Source organism: Chinchilla lanigera, unplaced genomic scaffold (assembly GCF_000276665.1).
Source record: "Chinchilla lanigera isolate Chin_1 unplaced genomic scaffold, ChiLan1.0 scaffold00077, whole genome shotgun sequence".
NCBI lineage: Eukaryota > Metazoa > Chordata > Mammalia > Rodentia > Chinchillidae > Chinchilla > Chinchilla lanigera.
Window position 1 is genome coordinate 5,242,459 of NW_004955478.1, and position 25,264 is coordinate 5,267,722.

At 36.7% G+C, this 25,264-nt stretch overlaps 1 protein-coding gene across 6 annotated transcripts in view; it reads right to left on the reverse strand.

Moving 5' to 3' along the window:
• The window catches only part of Cep112 (centrosomal protein 112kDa), a 517,700-nt gene that overhangs the window by 176,534 nt on the left and 315,902 nt on the right, over positions 1 to 25,264 (reverse strand). For 5 of the 6 annotated variants that reach the window (XM_005402141.2, XM_005402139.2, XM_013503230.1 and 2 more), the window contains one exon: positions 23,679 to 23,909. In XM_005402141.2, coding sequence (XP_005402198.1) covers positions 23,679 to 23,909 — 231 coding nt within the window. Of the gene's footprint in view, positions 1 to 10,479; positions 10,838 to 23,678; positions 23,910 to 25,264 lie in introns of those variants that run through there. The other variant, XM_005402146.2, reaches the window with a different exon arrangement.

Here is a 25,264-nt window from a genome sequence, read left to right on the forward strand (position 1 = left end):
AGGGACTCAGTCCATAGTTGGCTGGCTCCAGGGCAGAAATATCATGGCAGACAGGCAGGCTGGAACATAGCCCCTCGCTTTAAGGCAACCAGAGACCAGGAGCAGTGCCAGACAGGAAAGGGCCAGGGAGCAGATAGGGTACACAGGTCACTCCTCCATGACCCACGCAGACACACCCAGACGTGCGCGTGTGCCCATTAATTCTCTACGTGCCTCTCAAGACAACCAAGTTGACAATTAAGCTTTATCATCACATACAGTAACAGAATGCCCCAGGTTTTGTCTGATTGAAGTAGTACTTTATTACTAAAATACATATAAAGTCAGTTTTATTTTCTTTCCATTGTTAATACACAATTTTTCTGTCATTGCTGCTTTCCTATCATAATCAATATGATAAAAGCATCTTTTTCTGGTTGAAAAATATGTTATTCTCCCTTGATTTTTATTTCCCCTGCTCTCCAGGATATTTACAATTGAAAATGGCTTTTTTCCCCTTGTAGATGATTCACTGTTAAAGGAATAGAAATGATTTATAACCAATTGCACTGAAAGACTCAGAGCGCAGAGAAAATTTTTCCACTTCTATCAAAAGCAGCAGTCTAACGCATCTGACAAGGTCACCTAACACAGTCAGTCAACCCATTTATACTGAAGGCTTTTACTGAACTATTTTTGTTTCCTGTTATATATTATCTCCACAAGAAACCAACCAGATTAAAATGAAATATTACAACAGAACAACAAAAACTTCAGTTTTATTTGGGAAGAAAAGGCAACCTTCCAAACAAGCATCGCTTATCTCTCAAAGACAGTGATAAGGCAATCTAGCAGCTTTCAGAAGTCAAAGTGACTTTCAAGCATTGCTATTTCAACGGACAGAAATTTCAACAAATGTCTAAGAAAAATTTCAAAACAACTTATACTTGAAAAATATACAAAACTTTGAAAATCTGTAGTATGAATTAAAGCACAAAATGAACATCTAGAACAAAACATTCCTTCAAGTAATAACATAATGTGGGGGTGAACATTTTGTCCTGGGAGACTAGCAGCAGATTATCAGAAGATTTCTGGTGATGCTATATGGAAATATCAGGAAAAAACCTACTGCTCATCCAGAGACATGGCCCAATGATTCTAGAGGAAGAGACACATTAAAAGGATTCGTAAATCAACTGGATTTAAGATTATGTTTAAACCAAGCATTTTTTCCCAAGCTGTAGTTTATCTCAGAGTATTTTTTGAAGAGTAAAACTTTAATTTTGATGGTCTGTATTATGAACTTCTTTTTCATGGTTCTTACTTTTTGCACCAAGCCAAAGATCTGTGTGCCCTAAGTCAACATCTCTAAGATGTTCTGCTATGTTTTCTCCTATGGTTTTACACTCTTAGCACTTATGTTTACGTCTATCTTAGGTTCCAGTTAACTTCTACATAAATCTGAGGTAAAACTTGAGGCTATTTCTCCTGCCCTCATATAAGTGTCCAATCTCTTTGTGGAAACATTATCCTTCCCATATCCATTATCTTAGAATATTATTTATAAAAATCAAATTATAAGTGTGTAGGTCTATGTCAGGACTTTCTCTTTTGTACACCAATGTCATACTCTTTTATTAAGTCATAACATCAGAAAACAGAATCTGTCCAACTTTGTTCTCTCTCAAAAGCAATTTAACAATGTTCAAATAAAATTTAGAGCAAGCTTCACTTCAACAAAGGCTACTAAGCTTTTCATCAGACCTGTGCTGAGTATGAGGATTCATTATGGAGAAATGACATTCTAACCATGTTGACCCTTCCCATTCATGAACTTGGTATTTCTCTTCATTTATTTAAGATTTATTTAATTTATGCCAATTTTATAGTTTTATAGTTGTCAGTCTATAAACGTTTCATATATCTTGTTACAAAATACAAAGTATTTTGTATTCATGATGCCACTGTACATGACACTGACTTTCAAAAATTTTATCTCTATCGCTTCTCGGCCTTTTGGCTAAGATCAAGTGCAAAAATTTTATCTCCAAAATCTTTCTCCATTCTGTAGGTTGTCTTTTCACTCTGTTACATGTTTCTTTGGCTATACAGAAGGTTTTTAATTTGATATGATTCCATTTGTTGGTTCTTGGTATTATGTCCTGTGCAACTGGGATTCTTTTCAGGAAGTCCTTGCCTATGCCTAATGTCTTCAAGAGTTTTATCAACTTTTTTCTTCCAGCAGATTCAGTGTTTCTGTTTTCACATGTAGGTCTTTGATCCATTTTATTCCATTTTACTACAGGGTAAGAGATATGGATCTAGATTTATTCTTCCATATAAAATAACCAGTTTTCCAGCATATATTATGGCCCTATAAATTAGAAGGCTGAACGTGCTTGGGGTTGTTCCTGCATCCTCTATTCTATGCCACTGGTCAAAATGTGTGTTTCTGTGCTAGTACCATGCTGTTTTTAGTACTGTAGCTTTGTAGCATAACTTGAAGTCTGGGACTGTGGTGCTTCCTGCCTTGCCCTTGCTGTTCAATATTGCTTTGGCTGATCTGGGTCTCTTCTGGATCCATGTAAATTTTAGAGAGCTAAAGTCATCATATTTTAGTGACATATGCATAGCTATGTTCATAGATGCACAACTCACAATAGTAAAATAATGGAAGTGGCCTATATGGCCATCAACAGATGAATGGATTAAAAAAAATGGTGGTATATATACAAATGGAATACTACACAGCCATAGAGATATATTTGAGTCATTTGTAGGGCAATGTCTCCTGAAATCATAATAGTAAGTGAAATAAGTCAGACACAGAAGGTTAAATATCACACAGTTCCTCTAATACGAGAGCCAAAAGATAAATAATTTCAAGAGAAATACAAAAGAGATGTTAAGAAACAGGGAAGTAGACTTGGTAGAGATGGGAAGGGATCTGGGGCAGGAGAAGGATCACAGTGGTGTGGGGGTAGTAGAAATGGTGTCTATGTATCAATCCCAAAGCTGAATGTAATCAGTATGCATTACAAACATATATCGGCAAAATTTTTAAAAACCAGAAAAATAGCCAAGAAACACAAGTCCATTTCCAATCATTCATTGCTAGCACACAGAAATACAACTGACTTGGTACCCTGTGACCCTGCTAAATTTATTTCTTAGTTCTTGCAAATTTTTAGATTCTCTTTGCTTATTCCATGTACATGACATGATTTCTTCAAATGAAGTTCTTCTCTTCTGATTTTTATACTGTTTATTTCTTTTTTGTGCCTTGTTACACTGTTTAGGACCTCCAATAAGAACAATAACAGAAGCAGACAGTGGACATTTCTGCTTTGAGAAAAACTAATATAGTGTGAAACCATAAAATATAATTACATAATTTTTCTTTTTGTGAGATACTCTTGGGATAAGCATTAAACTTTGTCAAATGCTTTTGCATTTATTGAGATAGTTTTCTTTTTTTAATATGGTGAATTACATTGATTTTTGAATGATGAACCAGTTCTACACCCTGAAATAATCTCCACTTGAACTTGATATGCTATCCTTTTTATGTACTCCTAGATTTGACTGGATAATATTTTGTTAAAGATTTTTTCACGCATCTGTAGCCTAAAGTTTTTCTTGTTGTCCACTTTTCTTTTCTGAGTAAGGCAAAGCTCATATAGTGCGTTAGGAAGTGTTTCTTTTCTATTTTCTGATAGTTTGTCTTGAATTAGTATTATTTCTTCCTTAAATATTTGACAGAATATACCAATGTAGTCATAATTCAAAATTTAACCACTTATATGTTCATTTATTATTTCTAAGTTTGTTCCATAAAGAGATTATGGAAGCATTTGCTTATAATTCTTTCTTTCAGGGAGTTCTAGAAGTTACTTGCATACAGAGACTGCAAAGTATTTTTGAATGAAAAAAAAATTACCCAGCTTTTGTTTTCTTTCCTACTTCAAAATATTTTGTGTGCAGATAATGTATGTGGTGATTTATATATGAACATGTAATTAATTTTGAATATAATATCAAATTAAAGGCTATTTTAAAAACCACAAAACTAAAGGAGACTGTTACACATTAATTAACAAATATAGATATTCCACATATTTACTATTTTTCATTTAACCTGGTGGTCAATTAAACCAAAAGTTATGAAAACAAAACTAAAATACTACCTGAATTAAAATATTAAAAAGCCATAGCTGAAATTTATGATGTGAGTATCTGAGGATGAAACAACCTATTTTCAGCAGAAAAAAATTATAAAATGGAGCCAGGTATGGTGGCACACAATTGTAATCTCAGCACTCAGGAGGTTGAAGCAGGTGGATCAGCCTAGGCTACATAGTGAGTTCAAGGCCAGCCTGAACTAAATAGTGAGATCCTGTCTCAAACCAACAAACAGAAAAAGATTATATAATGATTTCCTGAATAAGCCTCTTCTTTGCCTCTTGAGAGACGTGGCAAAAGTATGGCAAAATCCATACCTTGTTTATCCCCTTCCATGTGATTTTTAAAAACCTAAAATTTCTCTTAAGAATTAGCTATCAAAAACCATGCTGTTACTGCTGTTTGCGGAGTAAAGGTTACATTTCTAATACTGGCTACTTCTGACTTGTTTCTGTCTGCGAGTCTCACAGAGCAAAAAATAAACATCAGTCTCAACATCTGGATTTTTCACTAAAGTGCTATCCAATTCCTTGTCCATATAAGGCATATTTTAAAAACATGATATACAGGGAGTTAAAAATCATGTCACAACATAATTCTGACTGGAAATCTTTATGTTTTATTCTCCATTTATAATATAATAAATGCAGACAACAAGGAAATCCTTTAGATGCTGCCAGGTGTACTCAACTTACCCTGCGAGGTCTCTGTATGTAACCTGAGCCAATTGTGAGTGGGGGATGGTTTATTCTCAACTGTATTTTATGGGAAATTAACTATTTTGTAATTTTAAAATATTTATGTTAAAGTATTTTTTGATCCTTTAGGTCCTGATTGATGTTGATAACTTTTCTATTTTTGGCTCTTTTGGTTTTTTGTTGTTGTTGTTATTGTTGTTTTTTTTTGTACTGGGAATCTAACTCAGGATCTTACACTTGCCAGGCAGGCACTGTGCCCCTGAGTTATATCCCCAGCCCCTGTGTTTGGCTCTTTACCCTTTGCCTAGTTCAGACTGTCAATACTCAACAAATGCTTAACTCAGCTAACCTGAAATAGCTGGTAAAATGGACATTTACAAAGTAATTCTGACAAGTCAACGATCAATGTGAAATACAGTGAAACAAGTAAGTCCACATTTTTTTTTCTCCTTCAGTAGAGGTGATTGCAAGTGTATAAATATTTATTTTGCATACCACAGGTAGGCAGCCATTCATTTAAATATTGTGAAAGGAAATTTTAAAACTTTTTGTTAAAAATAGCAAAACCTTCACTGCACAATATCAAAGGTTATGTGTTTTAAGACCTCAAAATCAGTTCTGTAGAAAAGTGATTAACAAAAGATAACCCAACCAGCATATGAATACTTCTTCTTTATCACCTTTTAACTATCCTTTCTCAGTATTCAGTTCCAGTGAATTTAATTATCAGGAGCAAAACCTGAAGCAGAAAATCTCTCAGTGATTGTACTATGAACAAATATGTTAACCTCACAGGAAGGTGCAGGAAGGATATATGGGAATTTTCTATTATTTCTGCAAATTTCATTTAAGCGTCAATAAGTTTAAAAATACAAAGCTTTAAAAGTCACTTTCAATCTTCTTTAGAACTAGTGAAGTTTTCATAAAAAATTACTGACATTCTCCCAATTTGTCCTGACCCCACAACTTCTCATTGGACCCTCGTGCCTGCCTCAGACACGTCCTCATATTCAATGCTAATTCAAATTTTGCATTTGAAGGCTCAGCTCTTCCTTAGAACATCCTCTGAATACTACAGTTCCTCAGACGTCCCAGCATTGTACCCCAATGTGTAATTTCATTATGCATAATTACAGTCTTCTAGCTCTTTTATGCTTGTATTTCTCATTAACAATACAAGAAAAGTTTCAAAAAAGCAGTGACACATTTACACGTCTCTGGTGATTTTTTTCCCCCAGCACTGAGCTAAGTATACAGTAAATGCTTGTCAAATATATTTTCATTCATCAATTGTTTAGGGATATAGATATCTGGAAGTTCACATTATCCACTGATAGCCTCTCTGTGCTCGTAGACAAGTTATCAGCTAAGTATGGAAATTCTGATCACTTTTTCTTGTTCTCAGCAACTCCCTAAAGTTATATTTCCTTCAATTTGGTACAGTAGTAAGGATGGAATAAACACCATAATCCATATTAGAATTCTAATAATTTCTGGAAATATACGTCAAAATTATAAATCCTTTAAAGCTCATTTAAAAATTGGTTAATATTCTTCATTCAGTAATAATTTGAGCTTTATAATAACATAACTGACCATAACAAGTAAGATTTAAAGATGCCGATGTTTCCTAAGATATTTTCCATGACCTAAGGTTGCTTCCCTGGAGTATTCCTAGGATGTCTACTAATCTGTTAAAGTCATGCAGTGGGAACAAATGTTTACTTTCTTTGCCAAGAAAATACCATAGATAAATATTCAAAACAGTTTTGTTAGCCAAAATTCACATCTGCACACACTTAAAAATGCAGTTCTTTTTCAATAATAATTTGAAATATATTCTGACAAACACACACGAAAGTGTTGTACAATATTCTACAGCTCTCTGGTTTACTAGGGTTTTAGCCATAAGTGCAGAGATGGAGGCTATGTTGTCACTGAAACTGATCAGTGTACTCATAATTACAGAAGACTGTAATTATGCATAATGAAATTATACAGAGGCTACGTTGTCACTGAAATTATACAGAGGCTATGCTGTCACTGAAAGTGATCAGTGTACTCCAAATTGTGTAAGACCCATGTGCATATGTGTATATTAATAGTTTTTGTACCTATAACACACACACACACACACACACATATATATATATATTACATATTTAGTATATATAAAGACTATAGGGCTGGGGATATAGCTCAGTGGCACAAATGCCTGCCTGGCAAGCACAAGGTCCTAAGTTCAATTCCTGGTACAAAAAAAAAAAAAAAAGAAAAGAAAAGAAAGACTATAAAGTTCAACATATATTGTATTCATATAACTAACCATTTAAAATGCAATATTTTAAGGGAATATAATGTAAAGCACAGGAGATTTTTCTACACAATTTATGGATTATTAAAGTATTCTCAACTATTAAACTTAGATTATTTTTTAAAAATTTAAAAAATACAACAGCAATGAACAATTAGGAATTGAAGTTAAAAATATAAAAGGAGTACTTACAACCTACAAATTATGTACAACATCTACATGCTGAAGGATATAAATGAGGATGAAAGAAATTCAATTGTCTGCAAACTGAGACAGATTCAACACAAAATTAAAAAAAACAGCAGTATTCTGTAGAGTTCATCATTCTAAGAAAAGTATGCACATTATTATAGGCAAAACAATTTTGCAAGACAACCATGTTGGACGGCACCTATTGGAAGAGCTGCGTATATAGAAGCAATAGAAATCAAGACAAGGGCACGCACATAGATCAATCGAACAAAATGAAAATCCAGCAGTTAGGCACAGTATATGATCAAGTGATTTTCAACAAAGCTGCACAGGCAATTTAATGGAGACAGGGTAGTCTTTTCAACAGACGGTACTGAAACAACTTAATCTTAATCCATGCTTTGCACCATTCACAAACATAGACTTACCGTGGACCACCTATGTATGCATAAAATCTGAAACAAACTTTTTCAGGGCAAAAGGAGAAAATCATTGTGATCTTAGGTGAGGCAAAGATTTCTTAGACATGGCATCAAAAGTGTGACCTATAAAAGAACAAACTGATAAATTGCTCTTCATCAAAATTAAAAACTTCTGCTCTTTGAAAGAATCTGTTCTTTGACAGAATAAAAGTTAAGTTGTCCACTGGGAGAAAGTGTTAGCAATTCACACATCTTAAAACAGAGCTGTATTCAGAATATATAAGTAGCTCTCAAAATTCAGAAAGAATACAACTGAGCATAAAATAAAAAAATTTGCATAGACACTTCATCAAGGAAGAGGTTCAGACGACACACACATGAAAAGGTATTCAGCATTATTAGTCATAAGGAAAAGGCATAATGAGAAATACCTACAAGGGTGACTAAAATGATACCACAAATTAAAAACTACCACGTTCTGGGGAGGCTACAACCTAACTGGAACTCTCATACATTACTCATGGGAGTACAAAATGACATAATCACTTTGGAAAATGCCCTGGCCATTTCTAATAAAACTTACAACTGAGCAACACCACTCTTAGCTATTTATTTAATTAAAATTTATAGAAACTTTCGTAGAACCTTTATAGGAAAGCTTAACTCAAATATTTCTCAGTTGGAAAACGGGCAAACTTTGGTACATCTGTACAATGGAATATTACTAAGCGATAAAAATAAAGGGACTATAGCTACACATGAGTGAATCTCAAGTGCATTAAGGGAAAGAAGCTAGACTCAGAAGACCATCCAATAAATAATTCACTTATGTGATATTCCTGAACAGGCAAATCCAGAGTTACAGAAAATAAATGAGTAGTTACTTAGAGCTGGGGCTCAGGGAAGGAAATGGGGCTGATGGCAGAGGCTCTGGAGGAATATTTGAGGTGACAGAACTATTCTTTATCTTGACAGTGATGACATCTGGTCAAAACTTGCAGAAATGTATACATATCCTGTATGTGAAGTATGCACATTTTTAAAACAGAGGAAGCAATGAAGAGTTATACAAAAAAGAGCCACAGATGGTACTAGGGGGAAGAAAGCCAGGGACAAATATCTTTGGGTGAGGATGAGGAGTTACCAGGTCTTCCGGGCAGAAAGAGTCACATGTGTGAAGGTGTGAAGAAAGACCGCTCACACGCTGCTTGTGGAAAAGGGCACAGCACAGACTGTGTCTTTTAGACCCAGAGCTGAAGAAAATAGAAGCTACTACTTCATGGCTATTATGATGGTCATTTTAAAATATTGGCAATGATGTGGGAAAAGTAGAATCCTTGGGTGCTGCTACTAGGAACGTGAAATGATGTACCAACCGTGGAAAATACATGACAGGTCTCTAAAAAAATTAGAAACAGAATTACCATATCCACCCAGTTCACTTCTAGGCAAATACCTACAAGAATTGAAAGCAGGAACAAGAATAGATATTTGTACGCCATGTTAATTATTCATGATCGCTAAGAGGTAGAACAACCAAACGTCCACAAAGAGATGAATGGGTAAACAAAATGTGGTACGTAATAGAGTTACTCAGCATTTTACAAAGAAAATTCTGATACTGCTACCACGTATATGAACCTTGAGCGTTATGCTAACTGAAATAAACCAGACACAGAAGATTATGTATGATTCCATTACACTAGGCATCCTAGAACAATCAAATGTATAGAGGCAGAATGTAGAGTGGTGTTGCTAAAAGCTCAGGGGAGGGAAAAATGGGGGGATATTGTTTACTGCATGAAATCTGGGTTTTTAAAGATGCAAACAGTTCTGGAAATGGAAGTGGCGGGTAACTGCACAACAACTTAAACATACTTAATACCACGGAACTGTACAAAGAACAAGTGAAAATGGTAAATTCTATGTTATGTATGCTTTACCACAACTTAAAATTAATTTTTTAATATAAGGAAAAATAAGGAAAGACGGAGGAGAAATGAGATTGTGCAAATCTATGCCCAGTTACAAAGCTATATAGCAACTTGTTTTGACCAACAGTACTTTGTAAATTTTCAAGCAAGGGGAGCAAGGATGCCATTAGCTCATAATCTACGTGTTTCAGGAAGTTCTGCCTAATTCTATCCATTCCCCCAGACTTCCAGACACCTCCTGGGCATGAAGTTCAACAGATTTAGATGATAGCCCTGATTTTAGTTCAACATAATCAGTTTTGTGTGTCCTACCATTCCTGGCCCAGTTAAAATTAATCTCCTTTAAAGGCGGAGATTTGGGGGGCAGTACTGGGGAATAAAAGCCAGAGCACTTCTACCACTAAGCTATACCCCTAGTCCCTTTTATTAATATATTTTTACATTTTGAGATAAAGTCTTTTTTTTTTTTTTTTCTGGTACTGGGAATCAAACTCACGACCTCGTGCTTGCCAGGCAGGAGCTGTGCTGTTGAGCTAAATCCCCAGCCCCTTGAGATAAAGTCTTGCTAAGAGGCCAGGGAAGGACTGGAACTTGCGATCCCCCTGCTTCAGCCTCCCATAGTGTTGGATTGTAGACATGCAGCACTTTGCCCAGCTGGGGAGGGGCTGTTTTTGTATCACCAGCATCTGATTCACCTCTGCAATGAGATTTTTTCTTGCAAGATCTTTATCTCAAGAACAGAGTCTCAGGCTTACCTCGTTCTCTTTGGGGTCCAACTGTTCTGTATTCCTCAGGGGCCTCAAATTGTCAGCTTTCTCTTTTGTAGGGATATTATCATTCTCTTCTTGTATCCCTGTCAGTCTTAGAGCTTGACTTGCCTTGCGAGGTGGAAAGTCTGCAGTCCAAAGACCCCACATTTCCTTTAACCTCCATTTAAATGCCAGAAGCTACGATGAGAGCTCCACATGGAGGGTGCAGCACAAGCAGAGTTGCTGCTGCCTGTCACTGATGCCGCCCTGCTCTGACATAAAGTGACAGAGGCCCACAGGGTAAAGAGTCTGAGAAACCTCCAGCCCCTCAGGAAGAGATGAAGGCCATAGTGACATCACAATCACGCTGCTTGGTTTCTGAAGTCAGTTACATAACACCAGGGCTGAAGGGTCGCACACTGTTTTCTTTGAAACTCTGGTCTCCCAGGCACAGGAACTGCGGAAGCAGGCTGAAGTCGCCCTGAGGCTTTGGGGACAGGGTAACAAGAAGGCCAGAGAGTGACTTCTGCACAGTGCAGTGCACTCGATGAGGTCTTTATAGTAGAGAACATTTAGAAAGTAGGGGAAATACCACCAAAAAATCACATATCAGGGCTGGGGATTTAGCTCAGCGGCAAAAGCGCCTGCCTGGCAAGCACAAGGTCGTGAGTTCGGTTCCTGGTACCGGAGGAAAAAAAAACAAAAAACAAAAAATCACATATCATCTCACCACCCCCGCCATTTTTCTTCCTGAATCTGAGCTCCTCTATGGCTTACTTTCTCTGCCTCATACCACTGGAAAGATGGGTTGATTCTCACTTTAAAATATACCCAGAATCTGACTACTTTCCCTGCTACCACTCAGGTCTAAGCCTCCATTATCTTCTGTCACCTGGACTACAAAAGTGCCCCCCTTTGTTCCCATACAACCAGAGTATTCCTCTATGCTGTCATACTTTCAACATTCTCCCATAATTCAGAGGTAAAGCGCAAGTTCTCAGAATGGCCTCGAAGGTGCTGTGTGATCAGGATCACACTGGCTTCCCGCCGGTCCTCAGCTGTACCTGCTGTACTCTTGGGTCTGTAACTGGCTATTCCCTTGATCAGCAATGTCTTCCTCCAAATGCTGTCATGGCTCCCTCAGCTTCACCTTTTTGATGAAACCAACCCTGACCACAGCGACCATACTGTTTCAATGGTCCCAATTCTCGTACTCCACTGTCTTCCTTAATCTTCTCTACCATCTCCGTAGGTGCTTTTTAAAAACTCTACGTAAGTTACACATATGTATCTATGTCACTGCTTAAAGTCTGACTTTCCCACTAGAATGACCTCTGAAGGGACAGAGCTATCTGCCTGTTTTGTTCACTGCTGTGTCCCAAATGCCCATGACTGCTGTATACAAAATAGGTCCTAAATATGGAAAACACTGAGAGTGCACCATGGCCTGATGACGCTTCCCAGCACCTGTCCTCTCACTTGTCTTTTTAAATAACAACCGCCCCCTACCTTTTAGCTGCTGTGCATGCTAACAGGTCCCTGCTTTCCCAGGTGAGCTTTGAGACAGCATTTTCTCCAGTGGAATACGAAAATGATGTATGCAGTTCTCACAGGACTTGTTTTCTTGCTGACTGGAAAATAGGGTAGAATGGAGCAGCCACCTTTACAGCAGAAAAACACCAAACTGAGGATGACCTAGGGGTCTCAGCAGCTTGTCTTGGTTCCCGAGTGACTCTGTGGAACAGAATCATTTGCTGTCCCCTCTGGGTCACCTAATACCTCTGGACTGTTATATGAGAGAAAAATAAACTTCCCCAGCTAGTTTATCATCACATTTTGGTGTTCCTTTTTGCAGAATCTTGGGTATATTCTCAATTTTTCTTGTCATTTAGTGATACAAAGAACCATACCAATGGTGTTCAGTTCCTAAAATAAAACCCACATGATCATAGTATATAATGCTTTCAATGTGCTGCTACTAAATAATTTTACCCACTGATTGTTTTTTTACAATATTCATAGGTGAGAGTAATTAGTTTTAGATGGATTTCTTTTATGGATTTCAATAACTATGTTACACTAATCAAGGAACAGACTATTAGGTTAAAATTAGTAAATATTTTTAAGGTCCACAATCTAGGTTACCAAGCCTTTCATTCCTACTATCAACATTTTTGAGCATTTATTCACTCATTTTTGATATATGTTATTATTAGCTTAAAATGACACCTGCTATTATTATAAATAATTTACTTTTTCAACTTGTGAAAAATAGTATGTTGTCTTAATTAGCATTTTGTCTTGGTTACTTTTCTCTTGTTGCTGAGACAAAATACCTGACACCCAAAATTAAGGAAGGAGGTCTGTTTGTGGAAGTCTCAGTCTGTACTTGGCTGGCTTCAAGGCAGAGCAGTACATGGCAGAGGGAAACTATTCATGTCGGTGGAAAACAGCAAAGCAACAAGAGCGAAAACGGAGGAGCAGCAGCAAGCAGCCTCTTTCCTCCCTTACACTGTATGCAAAATACCTGCCCTGGGGCAGGTGTACCACTCACATCCATGAATCAGTCACAAGCTCTAGAAGCCTGTGCCATGACTGCATGAGGTTTTGGGGGGACACCCAGACACAAACCATAACACATTTCCTTGGTTATTTGTGAGAATGAAGAGATTTATTATAAGTCAACTATATTTTTCCTAGTCATGTGCTTTCTATGAGATGCTGTTTCTATGGGATACTGTTTTTCTACCATGTGCCATCATGTATTAAATTTAGTTACACTACTTGATAACTTTCAATATTAATTTACTTAATCTTTACAATATTAAATCAAGGGCCGGGGATACAGCTCAGTGGCACAGCACCTTGCTTGGCAAGCATAAGGTGCTGAGTTTGATTCCCAGTACTAAAACAACAACAGGGGGCTGGGGATTTAGCTCAGCGGCAAAAAGCGCCTGCCTGGCAAGCGCAAGGTCGTGAGTTCGGTTCCCGGTACCGGAGAAAAACCAAAAAAAAAAAGGAAACCTTTAAAACAACAACAACAAAAGAAACAATATTAAACCAGGAAACCCAGACCCTCAGAGAATAACTATGATCCTTTCGCTTGGAACAGAGGATAGAGGTAGACTTGCCTCTTTGCTCAGAACTCTCTAACAGGAGTATACCTACAGCTCCATGCAACCTTAAACACTCAACACCTCACGCCTCTTGCCCACCAGCTTCCTGTGTGCCTGCCCCTCCCTCACAAGGGGTCAGGCATGTGGAACAGGGAGCGTTTGTCTCTTCCCCCGCCAACTTCCCTAAGTCTCTTACTAAATAGAAAATATTTTTGGTTGTAAGTTCGTGAAGTGATACTAGCCTGTTCATGTGATATGGAAAACACATGAGTAAGGCTACCTGGAATGTTAAATAATTAAAATGTAGTTATCTATATAACCTGAGGTCAATTTAATTGTCAAAATGGTATTCACTGAAAATAATGTTTTGGCCACTGTAACCTTCAGTACATTATAGGATACAAAAGAAAAACCAAATTCTTTACCTAAAATGTACCCTCACGGTAGGGGTGGCAGGTAACTTGGCAAGGAAGCTGGGACCTGTGTGCGTGGAAGTGGCTGGGGGAAATGCCAAGTCACACCAAGGCAACAGTATGAGCTGGGACCTTCCCAGCAAATCGGGATGCACAGGCACCCTGTTAATGGCCGTCCATCAAAACGGTGTCATGTTATTTCTTTACCCATTTGTAACTAATGAAATAGATATGTTTTCCCTTTATTTTCATCTATTTTCCATGGAAATAGATGGGAAAAAGATGCACTGTCCAGTAAGACACCTACAAGTTTAGCCCTCAAGCTGAGAGGATTAAATGGTGTGATCAAAAAGTACAGTATTTAAATATTTAAAAAATATTTTAAAAAATGATCACAATGAAAGACACATTGCTACTAATCCCCCTCCAAAGATTCCCTCTCACTTCAAAATGCTTATCCCATATTTTTCTGGTCACTTTCTGAAGCAGCTCTGAAGTCTGGAAATATCTTTTCAAGGCTGCCTGAGTGTCCTAAATCCATTAAAAATGTTTACCTTTCATGGTCATTTTGACCTGAGTAAGACTCAGAAGTTTCATGGTACTGGATCCAGTGAATACGGTAAATGAGGTCACACCACTGTGTTTGTATTTGATATACACTCTCATAAACATTTTAAATTGATTCAGAATACTATAACAAATTTTATTTAATAAATTTTCACTGTAATAAATTTTATTTAAAGTCACCATATTTGGTCACATATGTATGACTGCCAGCACAAATCTTAAATACATACACATACAAAAACAAACAAAAATCTTTATAATGCATACATACACACATACAGGACACAAAACCAGCTGTCTTACTTGTCCCCAGCTCTCTCAGTTTGAATGTCAACTTCTGAAGATAGAAAGTAAACTTTTACTTTTCAGTAACTTCTCAAGTCAAATCAATATATTTTGCTGCAATGGCCTAAGAGATTTTCATTTATTCTGGCTAGAATTCTTTTGTTTTGTTTTAATTAAGAGTATCCAAAGAGACAAAGCCAACAACTTCTGGTGAATGACAGGACTCTCATTTCTGATTTTATTAGAACAGTAGGAAGTTAGTTAGGCTAGAGAGTATCAAGGGAGAATTACTCAGAAGACTTTTTAATTTAAGTTCATTGGTACAATGTAGGTGTACATAATGACTACATTCATCATAGGGAATTTGCATCTGTACATGATATATCTTGATTCCTACTCTTACAAGATTTAAAAGTTCACTTTAAAATAATGATTGATGCACAATTTTAGATTTCTCTTTAAGTACCCTTAACGTAAAATATACTGTCTCTTCTTTTTCTCTGAGTAAGCATTTATCTTAGCCCTGGAAAACTGGACTTTGAAGTTAAGCTCTTGACTTGTTCTCTGCTCTTTCATGTGCTGCAAGAGGCAGAGGGGGGAGAGCGGAAGACTTCCTGGGCAGGGAGCAGCCTGCACCCCTCTGCAGCCGCGATTCCACGCTGCACGGAGCACTGCAGCCCCACTCAGGTACAGATGTGATATTTAAGCATGAATGATGATAGAGACCTTGCTCATTTTGTTTCATAAAGAAACACTCCAGACATGATTTCTGTATTGATTTAGCAGACTCTCTGAAACAGGTATCTCACATCAGAACCAGATAAAGAAGGAGAGAGCTGCAGATTGACATAAGAGAAGAAAATTTTAAAGAAAAACACATTACTGGCCCTCTTCTTACAAAGAAATACTAATACTGAATTAGTGGGGCTTGGTATTTTGTCAAAGTGGCGGCAAACGCACTGGCTGTTGCATAAGACAAGATATAATCCCTTCTGCCAGTCAGAGAAGGTTTACAGTTCATGTCATTCAAGACACATTAAGGTTTTAAACTTTTATAAGGAACATGCCCCCAAATTACGTACACATCCTAAGTTTTCCAAGTGGGCATTTGTATATATTTTCCTTTTGTAAATTTTTGTTATGTGTAGAGGTGTCACTATAATCCATTTTATCAGGCTGTAGCTTACATTTCCACAGCAAAATAGTAACTTTAAATTCATCAGCATTTGTGGGACATAATAAAAATTATACTGGCTGTCATTTGTCAATCAATTTTTATAAATCTTAATATTTGACATGTAATGATATAACACTTCACATTTTTAGCAAAGGAAAAAGTCAAGGAAAAGATCAAAGTGAAAGAACAGAACTGAGATTAGAAATCCTTCTTAAGCCAAAATGACAATGTCTTCATAAGTTAATATTAATCCTTTAATTATAAATTTCAAAGGTTTAAGTTGTTTCTATGACCTTAGCTTTGAATAATTATGCCATATGGAGCTTTTCTTAAATTTGAAAAAGATGCTGAATTGTTGCTCAGAGTCTTTTAATGACTTTAGGCTGGCAGAACTCCAGCATAACCCTTCAGATACCACTTAAAATTACAGACCAGGAACTCAAGCTAGCTAATGCTTTGTTAAATTCATAAGAGCCTTTTGCTTAGTACACACAGCACATTGCAGACAAAGTGTGATGTATCGATGTGCTTTTAAATATCAAGATGTTAAGTACAGAACGACTACAGTGGAAAATTAAAGAGGAAAGGATAGGCAGGTTAGACTACATCTAAATAAAATTTTTTCTGTATCAAAGAATTAAAAGCCAAATATCAAAAATATTTGCCACAATGATCACAAGGTTTTTATCATTCTAAATGTAGAAGCAGTTTATGTAAGCTGACAAGAAAAGCATTAGGGTCCTGAAAGATGATAAACTGGCAAAGGACGTGAACAAGTAACTCACAGAAACTGAAATATGAACAAGAAATCTGCTATACATGTTCAGTTTCTCATTCTCAAAAATTCAAATTAAAAACATTAACTGTTTTTCAGAAAAGTGTCAAAAATTAAGGAAAATTATTAATAATACTAAGCATGGGTAGGTACAACAGATACTCTATTAGGAAAACATAAAACTAACACACAATCTGAAATGCAATTTGATCTGGTAATTCTAGAGAGATTTTTAATCTAAGGAATATAATGGAAAATGCTGATAAAAATTTATGTATAAATATGCTAAATCTCTATATTAAACAACTTCTTAAAAAATCTAAATGTACCATAAAAAGATGTGGTATTTTTATACAATGGAGTATTACTCAGCTATAAAAAAGAAAAACTAGACGCTTTTATAGGTAAATGGATGCAACTAGGGACCATACTCGTAAGTGAAATAAATCAGATTCACATGTGTAAACATCATATTTCCCACCTACTATAAGAACCTGAAAGAGTAAATAAAATCTGAAAGGTAAAATAGGTACTGTGAAAGGGGAAAAAAAACTGCTCAAATAGGAAAGAGCAACTGGGATGAAGGAGGGGAGAGAAAACAGAAAGAAGACAAAAAAATATGTATACAGGATAGCTAGGATAATTGTACTACTAATATCTGTTGGTTTATTGAAAGGAACCATTAATGTGTAATTGTTTGATCAATGTTGCATGCCTATATCTGGTTATCTGTGCAACCATTTTGAAGACAACATTATATAACAACCACTGTTAATATCTTATCACCTTGTTTTGAAATTCTGTATCATTTTTATTGTTCCCTATGCTGTTTTGTTTATGTATTTGTTTTTGTTATTTTGGTTTTTTTCTTTTCTCTTTAAAATGAAAAACAAAATTTATATGCATATGCAAGGATAGCTGGGATAGGTGCATTGCTGATGTCTGTGGTTTATTGAAAGGTACAAACAATGCTTAAAATTTTCTTTTTCCCTGACCAATTTTGCACGCTTGTATCTGATAATCTGAATGACTGATTTGAAAACACCAATATGCAGTATAAGAACCACTGTTGAACTCCTACCATCTTATATGGTGAAGCTCTGCATCATTTCCAATTTTTTTTTTTAATTACTTGTTACTGTCTTTGATTGTTTGATCAATCTTACATTCTTACATCTGGTGGACTGAGTAACTTCACTGAAGATAACAGTATGTAATGTGGCAACCATTGTTAATTCCTATCATTTTGTTTTGAGGTCACGTATCATTTTTGTTGTTTTTGTGTTGTTTTGATTTTGTCTTCACTGTTGTTGTCTTTTTAGTTTTTTTAATCTTTAAAATAAGAAAGAGGAAAAAAAACTAAATGTCCCAAAATAAAAGAATCATACAATAATTTATGCTAAGTTCATATAATAGAATATCAGGAAAAAATGAAAACCATATTCTCAAAGAATTTCACATGATATTGGAATATTCTTAGCATAACTTTTAAAAAAGCAAGAGCCTGAACTGTTCATGTAGTATGATCACCACCAGCTATTTCATGTATGTTAAAGTATTACTTTGGGTTATAGGCTCGTCATGATGGTAACAAGAGCTTTACATACTTAACTATTCTCCGTAATTTCTAAAATATCCTCTATTTAAAGAAAGGCTATTTTTAAAGTAGCTGAACAGTTTTCTGAAATAATGATAAAATTTCAATGCCAAGGTTTTAATAAATCTTCTGAAAATTACTATCATCACTTAGTAATGTTCTTTAATTTTTCAAAGGTTCTTATTTTAAGGACTTTATTTCAGTTCTGTTTGAAAAGATTTTAAAAGGACAGAAAAAAAAGCTTTCACTGTGCAAATGTCAATCATTTACTCTTCTGGAGTCCCTGACCTTGTAGAGGTATTTCATGTTTCTCTTAACTCAAGGCCATTGAAGATATCATCTAGGCCTAAATCGCTGCTGACAGAAACTCAGGTTGGATCTGGACCTAGGAATTTTTTCATAACCGTAACATTATAAGTGCTACTGAAATAACCCAGGTCCACACGGAATGCTGCATATACATTATTTATTATTCCAGTGGTGTTAGCCTCTTCTCTTTGAACCTTAATTTTACACTCAAAGATAGAAAATTAATTTCTAAACCCATCAAATCAGACTGGATTTTGAATTTCTAGCAAATATTTTAACTTTCAGATATATTTAAAAGTGATAAGATATTAAGCTCTTTATAAGAAAGTGAGAAAAATCAAACTTGTAGAATGACACAATAGGTTAGCAGCTAGGTTACAATTTTATTAGAGTGAATTCAAACTTTCATAGTAAGAACTCAATGTTTATTAATTTGTTTAGAAAAATTGGAACTGTATCTGAAAAATTTATGATTTATGCTTAACTTATTAAGTAATATGGCAGAAAGGAGACAATGAATATTTGAATACAAAGGTGTATCCTGTCCTACTCAATGTATTTGTAATGGGTGGAAATCATATTTGGTTAAAACTATACACACTGGCACGCATAGGTCCTCTACTGAATTTCTCAGCAGATTCTTTGATCCACTCACTCCATGTTTAGCAAATGCCTGCTCTGTCTGAGGTACCATGATTCTGGAACTTTAAAGACAATTACTTCACAAGCCATATTTTTGACTCAGCCCAGGTCTTTGCATTTAGAAATGTTAAACTTCTGCTAGTTAAGTGAAAACATTTATCAACTGGAAATGCAAATAACTCTATTAAAAACCCAGCACTTCAAATGCATCACATGGAGTTTTGAGGTTGGCAAATTCCACCAACTCAACAAAAGTCAGACTTCATCCACTGCACCTTACCGCTCTCTGCCATTTCCCCAACCAACCCTCCTTGCTAACAAGTCCCTACATTCTGGCTGACCTCCTTAGTACCTTTTCCATGTGTCAGCTAAAATTACAATGCTCACTTCTGCCTTCTTGTATTACTTTATTCTCAGTTCACTTCAGAAACAGGCCGTTCTCCCATCCTCATCCTGCTCAGTGTGCGTGACATCCTCCTCTGTCTGCGTGACTCTTCGCTGATTCCACCCGAGCAGATTCCTTCCTCTCTGTTCCTTCTCAGGAGCATCCCACCCATCTGCTCAGCGAGAAGCTGAGCTGCTTCACTCTTTTTGAAACTCCTCACCCAAGTAGACTACTGCGATTCTTTATGTAAGGTCTTGTTCATGGAGCTTACATTGTTCGTAGTGGGAAGAAACAGAATAAATGTGTGAACACGGATAAGAGGATGACTGTAGACGGAGAAGTGATAAAGACAATGGGATACAGCTGGTATAAGTAGGCTGGACGTTAGATAAAGAGGTCAGTGAAGCACACTGAGGGTAGAATAATAAGAAGGAAGTTGGGGGCTGGGGATTTAGCTCAGCGGCAAAAGCGCCTGCCTGGCAAGCGCAAGGTCGTGAGTTCGGTTCCCGGTACCGGAGGGAAAAAAAAAAAAAAAGAAGGAAGTTGGCCATGGGAAAATTGTGTGGAAGATGATTTTATGCAGAACGCAGGAGACGCAAGGCAGCAAGAGAGAGCTTGGTACATTCCAGGAACAGGCCAAAGTCTCAGGCACCCAGACCCCTGCAGCCAAGGACAAAGGTGGGCCTGTGCTGGGGACTTCCTTCGCACTGTCACGTGACAGACTGCCACCAGCTACCTACCGTTCTCCATCTCAGTAAGCTGCTCCTTTCCACAGTCACCCCTGTTCAACTTGCAAATACTCAAGACATGTTCCACGTAAAAATAAACTCTGCTTAACACCTGCTGCTCTTCAGAATAACTTCTAATTTTAACTCACATCTCCCCCAAATAGTGCAGGGTTTGCTCATCTCCATCCCCTTATTTATCTTTTGCAGCCATGCTTCTGCCTACACTATCATTTTCAATGTTCCGTCCAAGATCATCAGCGACTTCTCAGTTTCAAATCCAGTGATCTTCCCTCAACCCTCACCCTTCCTGACTTTCTGGTACATTCTGGGCAGCCTTCCTTTCTAAATATTCTTTCCTCTATTTCCATGAACATATTGTTCTCATATTTCATTTACCTTGATGACTCTTCTTGGACTGTTTCCTCCCCAACTTCTCAAAGTTGTTTCCTTAAGTGATTTCTTCACTAATGTTCCTCTTCCCTCCCTTCTTTCTTCTCTGGATTCTCTTTCTTCCATCTTCCTTCCTTCCTTTCCTGCTGTTCTTTCTCTCTTTCTTTCTCCCCTCTTTTGTTCTCTACCAGCCTCACTTACTCCCAAGGTCTCAGGCAGTGTGTCCTCTGTGGGTGATTCCTAAGTTGTTATTTTCCCAGTCTTGTCTTAGGATATCCAGAAGCATTCCTCAGTAGCAAGTAAACATCACAGTGGCACTTGGAGCTCAACATGGTCCCAAAGGAATTCATCATCTTACTCCCTATATCAGAAACTTCTCCACCGTTTCCATCTGATTAGGGCTTGAACTTATACCTAATAATGCTAACTAATGCTGTCTCTGCAGTAACTCACAAGCACGTCTTCCCTGTCTTGTGCCTCCAAGATACCCTGCTGTCACACACGCACCTCTTACACACCTTCCATGGCCTCTCTCTGGGACTGTCCTTTCTCCTGCTGTCTCTTGCCAACACCGACAAAATCACTTTCCTAATAATAATCTGAATCTTGACACTTCATTGCTCAGAAACTTTCAGTAGCTTCTCAATCCTTTACCCCATGAGGCTGAAATATCTGTCACAGCTTTGGAGACTTCCAGTGATTGCTCTCTTTGAGGATTATCACTAGCTACTCATCTAGATTAACCTACCTGCAATGGTTTAGGTGCTCTTGGTTTTTGTTTTTCCTTTGACTTGGAATGCCACTTTGCATATCTATTAGTCAAAATCCTACACATTACTTAGGTGTAATGCAAATGACATCCTTTCCAGTTAATTTTCCATGATTTCCTCAGCAGAAAATTATTTCTCCCAATTTTACATTCTGCCATGCACTATACAGTATCTGCAAATGTGTTTGCGCATTTTTGTGTTGTGGTCACTATTATTTCATAACTCTTTTGAAGTTAGTGATCACCATAATTTTTTCTTTTTTTCTTTGTACTCCCACAGTGCCTGGGGTGATATATTTTTGGGATATAGAAAACCTTGCAGAAATGTTTGGCAAATGAATTACGAATGGTTTATGAAAAGTAATCTGTAATCTAAACATTAATAACACATAAACAATCTGAAAAAAGTATTTTAGATTAAAAATAAACATCTGAAATATAATTATAGAAGACAGTATATACAGTGAAGGGCTAAGTTAGATGTTTTATAAATCTGGTTTGGCTGTGTCTATTTTTCTTAAATCAAGATGCCCTGGATTCTGGGCCATTTGAAAACATTTACCTAGAAATGTCTTGAACAGTCAGCAAAAGTGCCTGAAGCCAGATGAGGGAAGAGCTAACAGGAGACAAAGAGATAACAGAAGACAAACGATGACATCATTGTTCCACTTCACCAGACCTGTTTATGTGCCATCAGCAAAGGTCTATGGCTATTTTGTGTAAGCAGGGTTCCCTAACTCCAGAAACTTTTTATATTTTAGCATCAGATTATTATTTATTACTACTTTGATAGAATGATCACTAACATCCTCACCTAGTAAATTATCTCAGCCGGAGGAGAAGGCCTGAAATTGCCTTGTTCTTGTTCTTGCATTCTTTCCAGCAAAGGGGAACTCCTCAGCTGTACACGGAGAACATATCTCAATCACTGCCACTGTCCAGGCCCAAGCCTCTACCACCTTCCGTCCGAGCTATGGCAATCACCTCTTAACTGTTCTCCCTGTCCTCCTTTGTCCTCAACTCAGTGTATTCTACACATGCCGCTGTAGAGAGTGCTTTCAGATTACGTTATCACTCCGTTACTCAGCACCCACTAAATCTCTCTGCACAGAGTGTAATCAAAGCCCTCCCCACGGTCCTCGCAGAGCCCCTATCCTATTTATTTTTGGGTTCAGGGACATGCTGCCAAGGGCAAAATCTGCTAAAATTTGACTTTCAGATGAATTAAGGCACTATATAGTGAACACCGTAAGACCATGGGCTACATAAAATCAGTACATGAATGTCTAAAGTGGTGTTGTGTGCTCTATGTGGGCTCAACATCATTTGAAGATGAAGCAGAGGCAGAAGGAACTGAGTATATTAGATGATTCTTAAATCACTCTTCCCAATTTTCTTGGTCCCAAGACAAAGACAAGTATTAGGGAGTTCAAGGAGCAACTTATAGCTGTTAAGATTAATGGCAGTTCACACTTAATACCTCATTAGAATATTTATACTTCTTTGGAATATCAAAAGGAAAAATATTTGAGAATATACCTTGAATGTAAATCAATTCAAAATGTGCAAAAACTATATTGACATTTATTTCATAAGATGTAGTTCTAAATTACTTTTTCTTATTTCTGCTAAAATATTAACCTGGAAAAATAAGTCATTATTTCTGTTCCATTGTAGTAAAAACTGTAAACTCTAGAAATGATTATTAGACAATGAAGGGATGATCTGAAACTTAGTTTTAACCTAGGAAAATTTAGGGTTATAGCCTAAGAAATCCTAATCAATATAATACTTAACAGTGTTATAATACCGTTTTATCACAACGTGTATTAAACAACTATGGAATGGAATATTCCACAGAATCCCTTCTGTAAAGTCCAGCAAAATTAGAAATTTCCTAGATGATTTTAGAGTTGCTTAGACCCAAAGAAAGATTGCTGATTTAGAGTTCATAAACGTGAAGAACAATTCTATGTCTACTATCTTTTAGAGATTAAGAGACGGGAGTGGATTTGAAACATGAACTGTAACTGTATCAATGGGCTGTCTCACCTTGTCCAGCGTCATCTCCGTTTCTGCAGCGTGCGTCTTTTTAAGCTCTATTTTCATCTTTTCTGACTCAGCCTTCAGTTTGTTCACAGCAGCTTCGTGGTCCCTTGCAACCCTCTGCTTTTCTTCTTCTCGAAGGAGACCGAGCTCCACCAGCTGCTGTTTCCTCTGGGAGTTCACATGAATCAGCTCCTCCCGCAGCTTGTGAACCTGCATCTCCATGTCAGCAATAACCTTGTTTTGAAAAATGGAAAAAAGAGCAGAAGATATGAACAGGAAAGTTACAGAAGAACAACTTTAGAAAGTCGGTAAAATATGAAAACATGAAATATAAAATATTTTAGAAGTTCCCTTCTTTCCTTTTTCTCAATCTCCTAAAATCCTTCAGGTTTCTTTCTTTTCTTCCTCCGTTCCCCAGTCTCACACTATTCCCTCCCAGCTCCGAGGGAATTACCCTGGCACATTTTACCCTATACTTGAGTCTTTAAACAACAGTTTAAAAAACTTTTCTTATTTCTAATATTTAGGTAAGTGGAATATTCCACGTATTCTTCTGAAACTTGTTTTTCCAAATACTCAACACCACATATTCTTCAAATCTATTCAGTGTTCTCCGTTGCATTTTTGTTGTTTTTAGCTGTTGATCTTTGCTTTCATTTGGCTGTCCTTTTAATTTCTTCAGGTTTATTTTATATTCCTTTTTCTAACTTGCTTTTTTGGATACTTAACTATTTGTATCTTTTCCTTTCTCATCTATAAACATAAGACTATAAATGTCTATTGTTTTATTTCCACCTGTTAGTTTAGATGTTGTATTTTCATTAGCATTTAGTTCAAGATTTTTTAACTTCAATTATTTTCTTTCACATGTGAATCATTTAGGATTATGTTTAATTCCCAAACATATGGAATATACTCTTTCCCTGGGGCTGCTACAACAAAGTACCACAAACTGGGTGGCGTAAAAGAGATTTATGTTCTGGTAATTCTAGGATCTAGAAATCCAAAATCAAGGTGATAAGAGAGTTACAGTAGTTCCTTCTAGAAGCTCTGAAGGGGAACTTCCTCCGTGCCTTTCTCCCAGCTTCTGGTATCTGCTGATAATCCTTGGTATCCCTCGCCTCCCTCTTACATGGATTTGTTCTCTCTGGGTATCTATGTCTTTGTACTTTCGTCTTTTTTGGCATATGGTCACACTGGGTGTAGGGACAAAGAATGTGGTATATCTTCCATTAATTCTTTGACAATTATAGAAATTGATGTTTTTATATATTCAATATTTTAAAAGTTTCATGTATGGGTGCTAAGAAATGTTTATTTAAAATTTTCTGCAGTTGTTGAAAACATCCCATATTTCATATATGACCACTGGGTCAAACATTTCATTGTTGAAATCTATATTTTACTTGAACTACTACTTAAGGATGTACATTAACATCTCTCACTGTAAAGTTTTACTTTAAAATCAGAAACAAGACAAGGGTGTCCACTGTCACCACTCCTGTTCAATATAGTTCTGGAACCACTAGCCAGAGCAATTAGACAGGAGAGAGAAATAAAAGGAATAAGGATAGGAAAGGAAGAAGTAA